Here is a 14,010-nt window from a genome sequence, read left to right as displayed (position 1 = left end):
GATTTATAAGAGTGATTTATGCACAAGTGTGGTGAGATCAAACGACTGCGTTTCCTCTGAAACTTTGATGGATGAATATTGACTTATGACTGTGAAGATTCTTTCAAATTGATCTGCCTAAAGCTGTGTCCAGGTTCCCACTTGAGTGTATGGTGGGAGGAAAGAGCTCAACGCACCCCGAGTACCACACTCCCCGAGCACTCTCTCTCACGTCCACGAAAGCCCAGTCTCACGAACTCTCCCAACGACGCCGCTCTGTTACGCACGGAACGAGAGCAAAGGCGGGTAAATTACCACAGTCCTGTCTCACTTGTTATTGCCTGATCCACCGTCACTGTCTGTCCCTCAGAAGAGGTGAGGAAGCTGCTGTCATTCGATCGGCTGTTCTATGAACACGTCCACAAGCCGAGTCTGAGCACCGTCACTGTCTGTCCCTCAGAAGAGGTGAGAAAGCTGCTGTCATTCGATCGGCTGTTCTATGAACACGTCCACAAGCCGAGTCTGAGCACCGTCACTGTCTGTCCCTCAGAAGAGGTGAGGAAGCTGCTGTCATTCGATCGGCTGTTCTATGAACACGTCCACAAGCCGAGTCTGAGCACCATCACTGTCTGTCCCTCAGAAGAGGTGAGGAAGCTGCTGTCATTCGATCGGCTGTTCTATGAACACGTCCACAAGCCGAGTCTGAGCACCGTCACTGTCTGTCCCTCAGAAGAGGTGAGGAAGCTGCTGTCATTCGATCGGCTGTTCCATGAACACGTCCACAAGCAGAGTCTGAGCACCGTCACTGTCTGTCCCTCAGAAGAGGTGAGGAAGCTGCTGTCATTCGATCGGCTGTTCTATGAACACGTCCACAAGCCGAGTCTGAGCACCGTCACTGTCTGTCCCTCAGAAGAGGTGGGGAAGCTGCTGTTCATTCGATCGGCTGTCCTAAGAACATCTCCACGAGCCGAATACTTACCTGTTCTGTCCGTGGGGAAATCTGAAGGCGAGCAGAAGCCTCTGTCCATCCTACAAGCACATTCTGACGAGTTGAAGGAACGAGAAGAAATTACTGTCTGTCCTGCAAGCACCTTTCTGACGAGTCGAAAAGACGAGAAGAAGCCATTGTCCCACCCACGAGTCAGAGAAGAGGAATATCCCTCCCCCCAGCTCCTCTTCCCAAACCGGGGTCCAGCCACGAACATTCTCAACACTGTTTTTATTCTTTTAAATTAATAAAAACTTACCTTTAGAAGTCATTCTGTTGTCCGCCTCTTGGTGTCCTCTGGTGTCTGCTCCTCCGGAGTGTGGTAATTGTCCCTCGGCCCTAACATCGGTTACATAAATCCAACAGATCCTATTCTCTAAATTCCAGTGCATATAACATGGCGATGCCCAAGTAGCAGTAACGTTAACATGATTAACTTACTGCTACTTGGCCCATGGATCAACTTATCGCACGATGCTTTTAGAAACGCAGCCCTGCTTATTTTGAGACCTCATTTATGCACGATTTAGTGCGATTGAAATATTCTAGCTTTATGTGTAGACGTTCCTGGGAAATATTAAGTAAGAAAATTAAAACTTTTCCATAGTCAACAGTATAACGTTAACGTTACTTCAGCAGGAAAGCAGTTAACGTTAATTTTAAGGCCTAATGTTAGCAAGCTCACTTAGCAGTTACAACGGTATCCAATCAGTTTGAAAATTTTACACGAAAAACAGTGCTTTCCGAATCTATAAAACTATTGAAAACTTTTCCGATTAAATAAGTTAACCAATGTAGGAAGTGAAACGTAAGGGTTATAACGTTAATGTACAATGGATAACCCAGACGCGTTAACTTACAACTTACAGTAATGAGGTCATGTTATAAGATGAGCATTAATGTTTATTGAGTCAAGTAAACAAGAATCATCAATCAAAATCCACACAGACCCATGTTTTATTAAATGTAAAACAGAAAGACAAACTTACCTCAAACACGACAAAAAGCAGCCACGCAGCAGCTCGCCAATCCGTCTGACCCAAAGTGGCAGTTAGACTGCCGTGTCTTCTTCTCCAAATACGCATGTGCGGATTCAAACGCGCTATACTTTTCGATTAAAATTTACTTAAAATTACTATGTTTATGTGAAGTGACTATAAAATGTTTAAATATTACAAGCAAATATATAATAAGATTTACTCTCTCCAACCAGTTAATTTATTACATGAATTAAATGTGTAGATATTTAAAATTTTACTTAGAAAATTCTAGTTCTCATTGAATTTAAATTTTATAAAGTAAAAATTATGAAGGTTAATTTAATATATATTACTATACCAAAAAGTTCGTTTTTACAGTGCAGCATACTCGACATGTATGATTAAATAGGCTACATTAAAATAGCATTGCAGAAAGTGTGTTTTCATGTTCAGTCACTAGGAGGCGCTGCAGGATCTTCTTCTACTCTAGAAGATCAGCACACAATCTGAGCTCTGAAGACAAACAATGAGACACTCTGATCCTGCTTTGTTAAAACTAGTATTTTAGTCTGTGAAGCAAGGACGAAAACTATAGAAACCTGTTTGAAAGATTTTGAACTGTTCTGTTACAGTATTGGGATGTTTTTCACTGTTTTGATTGGCTGATCACTGGTGTATCAGATATTCTCACATTAGGACACTAGGGGGCGATGATGATGATGATGATGATGATGATGATGATGCCTTTTAACAAGCCTCAGAGGATTTTTCAACAGAAAATTTGTGAAATAAATTGATTATTTTTGTAGCCTATTCACCTATATCCACCCTAGAAGATGATATGAGAGCACAGTATGTAAAGCATATACATAAACTCCAAAGTTTATAAATTTGATCAAAACACATTTATTACATATATTTGCTACCCTGCTGACAAATCCAGTCTAAGGTGTTTTTTTAGTCTTTTTAGTTCTGCTGGTCTGGTTTATGGTTTTGGAAGCTGGGAGATCAGTTTATATCAGCTCCAAATAAGACCAACATTTACAGGCTGTTTTCTACGGAAATAGACACTGTCAAAATGCTCTGCAGGGCGTTGCTTCTGAGAGAAATGAAAAAAAAAGAAAAGAAAAAAAGAAAAAAAAAGAGAACATTCAGTAGGCTATTGCAGAAAATACTGCACTGGTATTGCCATGTAAATGCCATAGTAGACTATATATCACTGATATCTGATTCCATCACTGTACGCTGAGTCATTTTAAAATTACTTTAAAAAATATTTATCATGAGGTTGTTTCTGCTGGAAATGATAGTCAAACATTTCTGTAGGAAGTTGAGACATTGACCCTTAAAGTGTCAAATGTTTATTCAATTATAGATGAAACAGCGCTTCACATGATCACACCAGCAAATGTGTGAACTTTAGTGCTTCATAAACATGCTGACCATATTTTATATGCTACAGATATTGGTCCTAAAATAAAACTCGTACAACTTCAGGACGTTGCATTGAGCAACAAGGCCAAATAAAAAAATTCTTACGGTTGCAAGAACCAAGTTATTGTGCTTTAGAAGATTATTTATTTATAATGACAATAGTAACTATCATGAAACTGCCCCAAGACACAGAGGGTTTAGGATCCATATGTAGTATTTATTGAAAGGGTAACCCACAATCAAAGATCAAAAATCAAACCAAAAGCAGGCAGTGTCCAACAGTCCAACAGTCATGGGGCACAGGAACACAGGCAAGAGCAGAAGACCATGACCATGACCATGCAGCACACTTCTAAATGCAGTGTAGACACATACAAGAGTTTGCAATGAATAGCTGAGTGAACAGGGTTTATATATGCTGGGCTAAACAAGGTAATGAGAAATAGACAATCATGGATGATGAGACCAGGCAATGAGTTATGGGTAATGTTGTCTTTGATGGAAAGACAGTCAGTAGAGGGTGGAGTGCCCTCTGGTGGCTGTCAAGGACACTCCAGCTGGTGATCATGACAGTATATTTCGGTGGAAACTATGGTTACCATGTTAAGGGGTTTATTACACTGATTTCATCGACTGTGACTAGTGACTCATGAACTGTGTCTGTTCTCCCTGAGGAGTTTCTTTATAAACCTCAGATTATCTACTAATATTTTTCAGATCATAGAGTAATTTTTATCTCAGGCTGCTGGAGATGATGTTAAGTTTGTTGAGTTTGTGTTGTCTGTCTGGTGAGTTATAGCCTAAATACATTTGTATGTCTTTACCTTTAGTGATAAATGTACTGCTGTTGGAATGGAATAACAAGAAATGAAAAGACGGCTCATCTATTTGTTTTTTTCATTTAGTTTAACAAATTTTACAAATGACTTTGATATTTTATCAAGTGGTACTCACTGCAGAGTCAAATGACATCCAGCTCCACCTCTCTGGATGTCTAAAGGGGATAGTGGGTAGGGTTAGGGTATGGTTGGATATTCTAGCTCCACCCATTAGGCCCAAATTACATTCGCTCCTCCTCAATGGATGATTAGGAGGAGCTAGACGTAAGCTCCAATCATTTGTTTGCAATGAGCAGTCTCTCTAATTTATTCGTACATGTGGGCAGCGCTGAAACGGTCCTTTCATCAGATGGGTCAAACCGTGCCGTTTTCAGTACAGGCCTTAATTCTGTCAGGTAGAATAAGAGCCACAATGACAAATCCCACTTTAATACACTTTTGTCGCGATGCGAAACCATCACTTGCTGAAATTGGGTCCCAGTAGAGTTTTATTAAAATAAAATTCTAGACCAAATCCGTAAGACTTTCGTTCATCTTTGGAACTCAAATGAAGATATTTTTTGAAGAAATCTGAGAGCTTTCTGTCCCTCCATTGACAGTCTACGCAACTACCACTTTGACACTTCAAAAAGTTAATAAAGAGATCGTAAATCGAATCAGAATTAAGTAGTTCAATCCAAATTTTCTGAAGAGACACAATCACTTTATATGATGATACGTTTGATCTTCCACAAGAACCAGTGAGGTTCATTCTCGTGTTACGCACGTTTGAGCTTCAGCAAGTTCTTTTAAACATAATCTGAAATTTTTTAAATTCCTGTTAAACCCTTGGCTGTAACAGCTTTGCTCTCGCTCTCTTTTGCTTGATATGCTTTTGTAGCTTACATCTAATTTTACCAAATTGGAAATCGCCTACACCCCTACTCATTCTTTATGGATTAAAGATATTTTTCCTTTTGTTAAACTAGAAAAAAAAATCAGACACACAATAAAGGAATCTGATCATTTCTGTACAATTTGGGGTCCTTTCCTAGATTGTGTATGAAAGTGAAATGCTCGCAAACACCTGAGTATCTCCTCTGGCAGTAAATAATCTTGTAGGTTGTCTACAAACCGGAAGGTTGGTGGTTCAATCCCTGGTTCCACCTGACCAAGTGTCGAGGTGTCCATGAGCAAAACACCTAACCCCAGTTGCTCCCGACGAGCTGGATGGCGCCTTGCATGGCTGACACCGCCGTCGGTGAATGAGTGAGTGAATGGGTGAATGTGAGGCTATATGTAAAGTGCTTTGGTGGCCATAGGTCTGTGAAAGCGCTTTATAAATGCAGTCCATTTACCATTTACCATTCTTCTTACACATGTGATTTAAATCTGTATATATTTTTGGATATATAACATAATTTTCCTTTATTTATTTTATTTTGTAATCATTTCGGTGTTTTTGTTTGTTTTATTTATTGTTAATCTATTTTTATTTTGTGTGTGTTTGTGTGTGTCAGGATAAACAGAGGACCCAAGAGCGAAGGCAGGTACAGAAACAAAGTTTAATTTGAAAAGGTAACAAAGGCAGTCTGCCGAGTGCCGACAGCCGGGTGCAGAACTGGAAAGAAAACAAATGTCAAAAAGCTTGGCTGGTGAAACACCACAGCAGTGGTTCCCGAGCCGGGTAGCAGTAGTCAGTGAGGATGACTCAATCTCAGGACAGTAGATGAAGATACACAGGCAGCGGTGAGGTTGGAGACCACGAGCGCTGATTGCGATGATGATCAGCTGGGGGAAAGTAGTAGAAACGAAGGTAGCGGGGGAGAGAGAAAGAAAGAGAGAGGGAGATTAACCCTGGTTCATGACAGTCCAGTCTACACACAGACATTGGCTGATCTCCTTGTTGCTAGTATGCTTTGACTTACCTGGCTACCTGCCTGTTGTCCTTTGACTCGTCTGACCTGACCTGACCTGACCTGACCTGACCTGAAAACCACTTTTAACTTTTAAACCGGTTATTAAAATGAAACATTTAAAGTATGCAACAGAGACTAATTAACCATTAACACTGGTTTAAACTGAAAAGTCTCACAAACTGACACCATCACACACACGCACGCATGCATAGACTCGCATGGAGTACATCTCTACACTTTAACCACGTGTCTCCACCTTCTGTTAACTTGAGAGTTTAAAGAAAGAAGTTTCGATTAGATCTGTAATCAGTTTGATACCACACTTCCATTTTTTTTTTTTTTTACAAACTGGTTTGTTATTATTTTTACAAATTGGAGAGCTGCACAAATGAAAATGGTTCACACAGTACTTTTATATAGTGTGTTTTTATGGCATCTGGTTGGTAAGTAGAAATATATTTCTATATTTCCTATAGTTATAACTAATACAAATTAATTCCAATATAAGCTATTCAATTTTATAACTTTTAAATGATTTTTTTTCTCATCTGAAAACAAAATTTATTTAATTGAGTTACTAAACATATATTTCTTATTTACTGTATCAGTTTCTCAAGCAATTTTACAACTAAATCTTTTAATTACCAAAGCAAATGTTGCTTTACTTTATTTGTTTCTGTAATCCAATGAGATCCCATTTTAATGCTTGATTAATAGTGTCAAATTAGTGGACAGCTGTAAAAAAAAAAAAAAAAAAACAGAAAGATAAACAACAGTTTAACTAGTTAAACCAGATAAAATGACTTATTTATGTGTGACCCATGAGTTTTCTGTGTTGAGGAACTGTTCCTCTTGGTTCTTTTTAGGTGTCTTCAGTGATGCAGATGCAGTGGAGTCAATGTCAGTGATGGAGGGACATTCTGTCACTCTAAACTCTGGTGTTACTGAAGAACAGAGGAGTGATTATATTGAGTGGAGATTTAACAGTATTCGCATAGCTAAAGCAAACATTCCTCAATATGGTAAAGAAGAGAGATTCAGAGACAGACTGAAGCTGGACAGAACCGGATCTCTGACCATCACAAACACCAGAACCACAGACTCTGGACTTTATAAACTATCCGTCATTGTTGGGGATAAGGAGATAATCAAGATATTCAGTGTTACTGTTGATGGTGAGTAATTACATTGCAATTTGCCCTATCTTTTTTGTATTCATAATGTAAACACTATACATTCAGGATGATTCATACCTGTATATTTGAAATCACACTTAAAAAAAAAGAAAAGAAAAAAAAGTTATAAGATAAATTTCAGATGCAGTTTTTTTTTCATTATTATTTTTTTTTTTTCATTATTTTAAAATGTCTAATCCTCAAACAAAATCACCCAACATCAACACTCCATCCATAAAAGGTGACTTTGTCCACCTCATATTACCTCCCATGCAAGGGTGAAAAGGATCACTGATTTTATAGAACCAAAATAAATAGTTAAATAATGTTTAAGACATGAGTTTCAGTATGTCTGATCTAAGTAGTATTGCAGCATTTATACAGCATTGACAGTGAGCAAAAGAACTGTGACGATGAACCCTGCAAGAGTATAATATGGGAATATGTATGAGATTGGGGTCATTCTAAATATTTTATCAATTTGTAATTGCATTTAAAACACAATGAAACATTTCTGAAAAGCATACAGCAACAGGACAGGATATGCATTTTAATTATATGCACTAAGCCTAACAGAGACGAGGGGAAGCTGTTCTAATGCATTCAGTCCTCTTTAAGGGACCTAACAATAATTTAAAGTCTGTTCTTTATAAGTCTGATCATTATTAAGTAGAAAATGGTGCTTAAGTACCTTGGTGGTTGAGACCCACATTCTCAGATTTTGTATCTTTTATTTTGTAGCTGGACAATTATATTTATAAAAGTTATTGAATTATGTTTTTAATCTGTAGGCCTACTTTTTTTTTTTTTTTTTTTTTTTTTTTTGGGCCGACGGCCCTCGGTTGGACGGCCGTTCTGGACTTTTCCAGAACGCACAGATTGTCAGTCCGTCCCTGATTGGGAGCAACACAGGACGGTTCGGTTTCTCATCCAATACCAATACGTTTCGCTGCTTTCACCTTCAGCCCTTATCACAGAGTGATAATTGTTTTTTCTTCCAACAAAAATGAAGCGATTAACACCCATGAAAACATACTTTAGAAAACGATCATGATTTATTTTAATTTACTTTTTAAAATTTAAAACATCATTATTATGTATTTCGGCATGACATTATGCAGCCATGCACAGAAATGATTAAAGACACACATCATTGTCTGAAAGCACCAGATGGAGTTATTTTGTTTTGTATTAATAAATATAGTTTTGTATTAAGTAATAATGAATCAGGAGGAGTGTATCATGATACATATATTAGAGTAAGAGTAGAGTGAAGGGATTTGTGATTTTCTTTTAAATAGCCTACTTGATTTATAAAAGTGGCAAATTGATAATTCATGTTGTTATTTTTAATAAATAGAAATAAATATAGAACAGATTAATCATATTGCCAATAGACAATTACATTAATACAAGTTTTGTCTATATTCTTAATGAATGTTAGGTTAGTTAAATAGATTCAGATGTGGATCCCATGTGTGACCACTGTCACCAGGCCCATGTAACTACTGCACATATTTTTTGGTCCTGTGTATCTCTACACAAATATCGGTCTCAGTTCTTTAGAACATTATCTGAAGTTCTTGAAATTCATGTTAAACCCTTGGCTGTCACAGCTTTGCTCTCACTCTCTTTTGCTTGATATGCTTTTGTAGCTTACATCTAATTTTACTGGAAACTGGAAAATCGCCTACACCTCATTCTTTATGGATTAAAGATATTTTTCCTTTTTTTAAACTATATAAAAAAAAAAAAAAAAAAAAATCAGACACACAATGAAGGAATCTTCTGATAATTTCTATACAATTTGGGGTCCTTTCCTACATTGTGTAGGAATGTGAAATGCTCGTAAACACCTGAGTATCTCCTCTGGCAGTAAAGAATATATATGAGAGATTAACCCTGGTTCATGACAGTGTGTGTGTGGTTGTTGCTTTTTGGTTTATGGTTGCTGTTCTTGTGTATACAGCATGTACTTCGGCTATTATTTTATTTTCTCCTTTCCTTTATTTTTAGCTTATGTGGAATGCTGTTTGAACGTAATTTGCATTATATGACAGATCCATTATTGTATTTGTAATTTTTATTATTATTTACTTAGAATTAACCTTGTTCTGTCTCTATTTGTTGCATTGCCCTTTTTATTAACAAGAGAGATGGAATCCATATTAAGGATTATAAGTATTTTCAACATTAAATGTACAGAGAAATGCAGATTAAGGATGCTCAGGTCAAAGGCCATATGAAGAGTTCAGATGCAAAAGCCTCTAAGTGCCATCTGAAATTTTCTTCTAGAATGATCATTTTTATAAAGCTTGTATATTTAAGTTCAGTAATTTCACTTAAATGACAATTAATAGGTCGTTTGCATTGCCATTTAATTGAAATTGTTGAACTTAAATATACGAGCTTGATAAAAATTATCATTCTAGAAGAAAATTTCAGATGGCACTTAGAGGCTTTTGCATCTGAACTCTTCATATATACTGTACTTACCCAAAAAGTGCTTAACACAGTAGAACTAACAGTCATATGATTAGCTTAGATCATTACAAACCAATCACCAGAACAAATCACAGTGAAGAAGACTTCAGTGACATTTTTTTTTTCTCTCCACTGTATGATTTAAACAACTTCTACAAAGAGCAACTTGGGAGTGGTGTCAGGTATATTCTGCACAGCTGAAATAAATTCTCAAAAGACAACAGCAGAACATCTATGTCTGATTGAGGTAGTGTTAGGAGCTTCTTGAAGGGACGCTGTCACCTTACTTCAGGGAAGTATTGTATTGTATTGTAAGTATTCAGGGAATTACCTCGAGATACTGTAGTTATTATTTTTAATATATGGATACCACATACCAATGTGTGGTGTTGAAAATATTTGATGGCTTCCACAGTCACTCTTGTTGCTTATTAGTTCTATTTATTCTTGTCACTGTTATTAAAGCTGCTCTGTTCTAAAATTTCACAATAAAAGTCCTACAAACATAAAATACACAGAGACTCACCATTATACGAAAGCACAAGACCATCATTCAGTGCAAGAAACACTGACATATTTGCACATTTGTTTCCTTGTGATGCTGAAGTCCAATGCATTACATTTCTGTAATTTATTCATTTTGAGCTCCTGCAGGTTTTGCATCAATAACATTTTGTGTTTTTCTCCTTTGACCTTTTAGTGTTTGTGTTGTCTTTCAAAAATCATTTTCACCACAGATCAATGATCAAACCGTCTATGATTTTGTTTCTTTGCAAATTTTATACTGACGATTGTATTGTGCACTTGTGTTTTACACTATTACGGTTTCAAATGAAATTGAAACCGTACTAAAAACCGGCATTTTTAGTAAATCCTGCTTTTTATTTCAGACTAATAGTGATATCCACATTTCATCAAAACTAAATTTCATCTCTTCATTGAAACATGAGAAACTGATGTAAACATGAAATGTGTCACCATATGCTTTTGTGTTTTATGTGACCTTGGTGTCATCAGAAACTGAAATAATCAAATATTTTTAACTCAATATAAATCATTATAAAGTCTCTTTGACTCGTTTACTAAATTCATAGATCAAATAATCAATAAATAAATATGTGTGTCTCACATAAGTGTTGAATCAAGCAAGTAAAAAAATAAAAAAATAAAAAATTACGTGTGTGTGATGTTCTGTAATACAGTTCCTAAACTGCAATAGTACTATTCTAATCCACTAGGGACTGTGATAGTGTCAACGTGAAAAAGTTTTACAAGAAAAGATGAAATGAAGAAATGTGAAACAGGTTAATGCTGTTCAACCGGGTCTCTTCTACCTTTACACATCTAATTTGTGATTAACACATTACAAAGTGCCGACTGATTTGTTTGTTTGTTACAACGTTTAATTAGACTAGTAAAGAATTGTGGGTGTGTGTTTTTTAGCCTACACTGGTTTTAACTTCACAAACTGACACTTACACACCCACTCATGCCTCTAATTAACCACGACTCTCCAACTCCTGTTAACATAAGACAGTTAAACAAGTTTTATTTTAATGAGATCTGTAATTGGTTTTAATGCCACACTTGCATTGTTTAGTTCTGACTAAGAGTGTGTTATTATTTAAAACATTTAGAGAACTGAAAATGGTTAACATAATACTTTTATTCTGCATATGGCATCTTGTCAGTAAGTACAAATCTTCTATATCTATTGACAAATTTAATCTGATAAAGCTAATGTCAGTTTTTGTTTTAATTTTAGATATGCAGCCAGATGCTATCTTTGATATTACTGTGAGAAGTAGTTTGAATTCCGGTTTGTGATCACTGTTTTGGTGCATGATTGACAGACAGATTTAGATCCCTTCCTGGTTAAACACTTTATATCCATCATTAAATTATTCATACTTAAAATGTCCTAATATATAAGACAATTGAAAGCTAAGTATCTTGATATATCTTGATTTTTAGTTGTTTTAGCTTATTTAAATAAGTTATTTTTAATGCTATTAAGTTCACCAAAACAAATGCTGTAGTATACTTTTATTTCTTACTATATTCCATTGAGGTCCCATTTCCAGTGTTTGATTCACTATTGAATCAAATAAGCAGACAGCTGTAAAAATAAAAGAAAGAAATAAACAGAAAGTTAAACAATTGCTTTATTGACTACAGAAAATTACTTTTACATGTGTCTGATGAACTGTTCCTCTTGGTTCTCCAGGAGTGTTTGGTGACACAGATGCGGTGAAGTCAGTGTCAGTGATGGAGGGAGATTCTGTCACTCTAAACCCTGATCTTACAGACATACAGAGAGATGATGACATCGAGTGGAGGTTTGGAAACATTCGCATCGCTAAAGTGATCAGGAACATTATTAGATATTATAATGATGAGAGATTCAGAGACAGACTGAAACTGGATCAGACTGGATCTCTGACCATCAGTGACATCAGAACCACAGACTCTGGACTTTATCAACTAAGTACCATTATTGGGAATAAGGAGTTTATCAAGAGATTCAGTGTTACTGTTGATGGTGAGCATAATTACATGTGTTGTCTTCTATCATCGTCATATTCAAAATGTACATACTCCACAATTCATAACCCACAATGATATTTGAAGATTATTTATTAGAAATCTTGAAGATGCAGATTTTTTTGACCTTATTCTAACATTTACAGTATATTTATCAAACAAAATAATCAAAATCACCAAACATTATCCCTCCAGTCCATGAAAAACATCCAGGTCCACATTATATTACCTCCCACACAAGGGCAAAAGGAACACTATTATAGAACTGAAATAGTTTATTATTAAATAAACTTTGTGCAAGTGTCATGAGCATCAGTGTATGTCTGATCCATTGTGCTCTTACAGGAGGATATACAGATATTACAGCAATCTGCAACATTTCACAATGAATAAAATAACTGTGATTAGCCAAACTCTTTATGACATGTGAATTACTACAGATCCAGGGTCATTACAAATATTTCATCAATTTCTTTGATGACATCAGAGCTAAATAACTTACAAAAAAATTCAAGTGCAATTTACTGAAAGTACAACAGGGCAGGATTATGTATTTTAATCAAATGCATAATTAACTTTAATGAACTCAACCTAACAAAGATGAAGTAACGCTAGGTGGGTCATTCCATATCAACTCAACCAGAGGTCCCCGGTTAAAACTTTTTTTAATTTGTTTCTGGTGAAAGAAGAAAGACAAAATATTAAATGTCAAGAATGTATATTTACTGAGTAACTTGCTGCTTTGAGGGGCAAAATGACAAATTTGAGATTTGGAGCCATATTACAGGGAGTATAAATGACTTCAGAAAGATGGCAGAATCATTATTTTATTTTTACACAGAGATTGGTAAGTCTATTAGTAAAATATGTTGACTTTAGCAATCTTCGTTTCATTACAGGTATGCCAGTGACAGTTAAAAAATGGGAAAAAACACTTCTTGTATTTGTTTGCATGCCTGTAACTCAATAATTATAAAAAAATACCTTAATATCCTTTTAGATTTTTAACAAACTAACAGTTTTGGTATCTTCATTTTAAAGGCGCTTAATGGTTCATCCCAGAAATATGGAGATCTAAATGTGGATCCATGAATAAATTGGTCAATTGTTCACATTTTTAGTGGTCAGAAATCAATTGTGGGTCTCTTTGCATATACAGTTAATAATTTTTACATCTAGGCCCTATTACATTTAATAGTTTGGCGTTCATCACTATATATGTGTGTCTCTTGAGAAAACAATATTAACAAAATCAAAAAATTTGAACTGGGAAAGTTTCTGAAATATGGTTGATTTGACACGGAATGCAGGCCAATGTTTTAAGTCCTCTTTAATGCACCTTAATAATGGGACAATGTTTAGATGATATACATCAGTCAGGAAGGGTGTAATATGAATATAAGATCCTTTAGGAGAGAGATGGTGGTCAAGAACCTTGGCAAACAAGAGCCACTGTATTCAGATTTTGTATATTTTGTTTATTTTTTCCACAATGAGTGGATTATATTTTAAATCTGAATTCATTGTAATGAGAGAAAACCAGGGCTGTGCGTATAAGCACTGATCTCAGTGTGATGAGAATGACTAACACTCACATTAAAGCAGACTTCTCACTGTTGATATATTCTCATCTCTGTGGTTCTCTAATATCTTCCAGCTAAGCCGACCACTCCACAAAGTCCTTCATCA

The 14,010-nt window shown here is 35.9% G+C and overlaps 1 protein-coding gene and 1 long non-coding RNA gene across 2 annotated transcripts in view; one reads left to right on the top strand and one right to left on the bottom strand.

The window, feature by feature from the left end:
- LOC309475590 (uncharacterized protein) overlaps positions 1-14,010 on the top strand; it is a 335,445-nt gene that overhangs the window by 42,181 nt on the left and 279,254 nt on the right. The window contains exons 8-9 of the mRNA XM_082138408.1: positions 6,985-7,293; positions 12,005-12,319. Of these exons, the coding sequence (XP_081994534.1) occupies positions 6,985-7,293; positions 12,005-12,319 (624 nt within the window). The remainder of the gene's footprint in view (positions 1-6,984; positions 7,294-12,004; positions 12,320-14,010) is intronic.
- On the bottom strand, positions 5,706-6,557 carry LOC309475732. Its single transcript, XR_014197822.1, has 2 exons — positions 6,128-6,557; positions 5,706-5,990 (listed from the first exon to the last, which is right to left on the bottom strand). It is a non-coding gene; the product is annotated as an uncharacterized lncRNA (long non-coding RNA).

This window comes from Leuciscus leuciscus (genome assembly GCF_965113295.1).
Source record: "Leuciscus leuciscus genome assembly, chromosome: 15".
Taxonomy (NCBI): Eukaryota; Metazoa; Chordata; class Actinopteri; order Cypriniformes; family Leuciscidae; genus Leuciscus; species Leuciscus leuciscus.
Note: the sequence above shows the minus strand (reverse complement) of the source record. Positions and strands in the feature narration are given on the sequence as shown.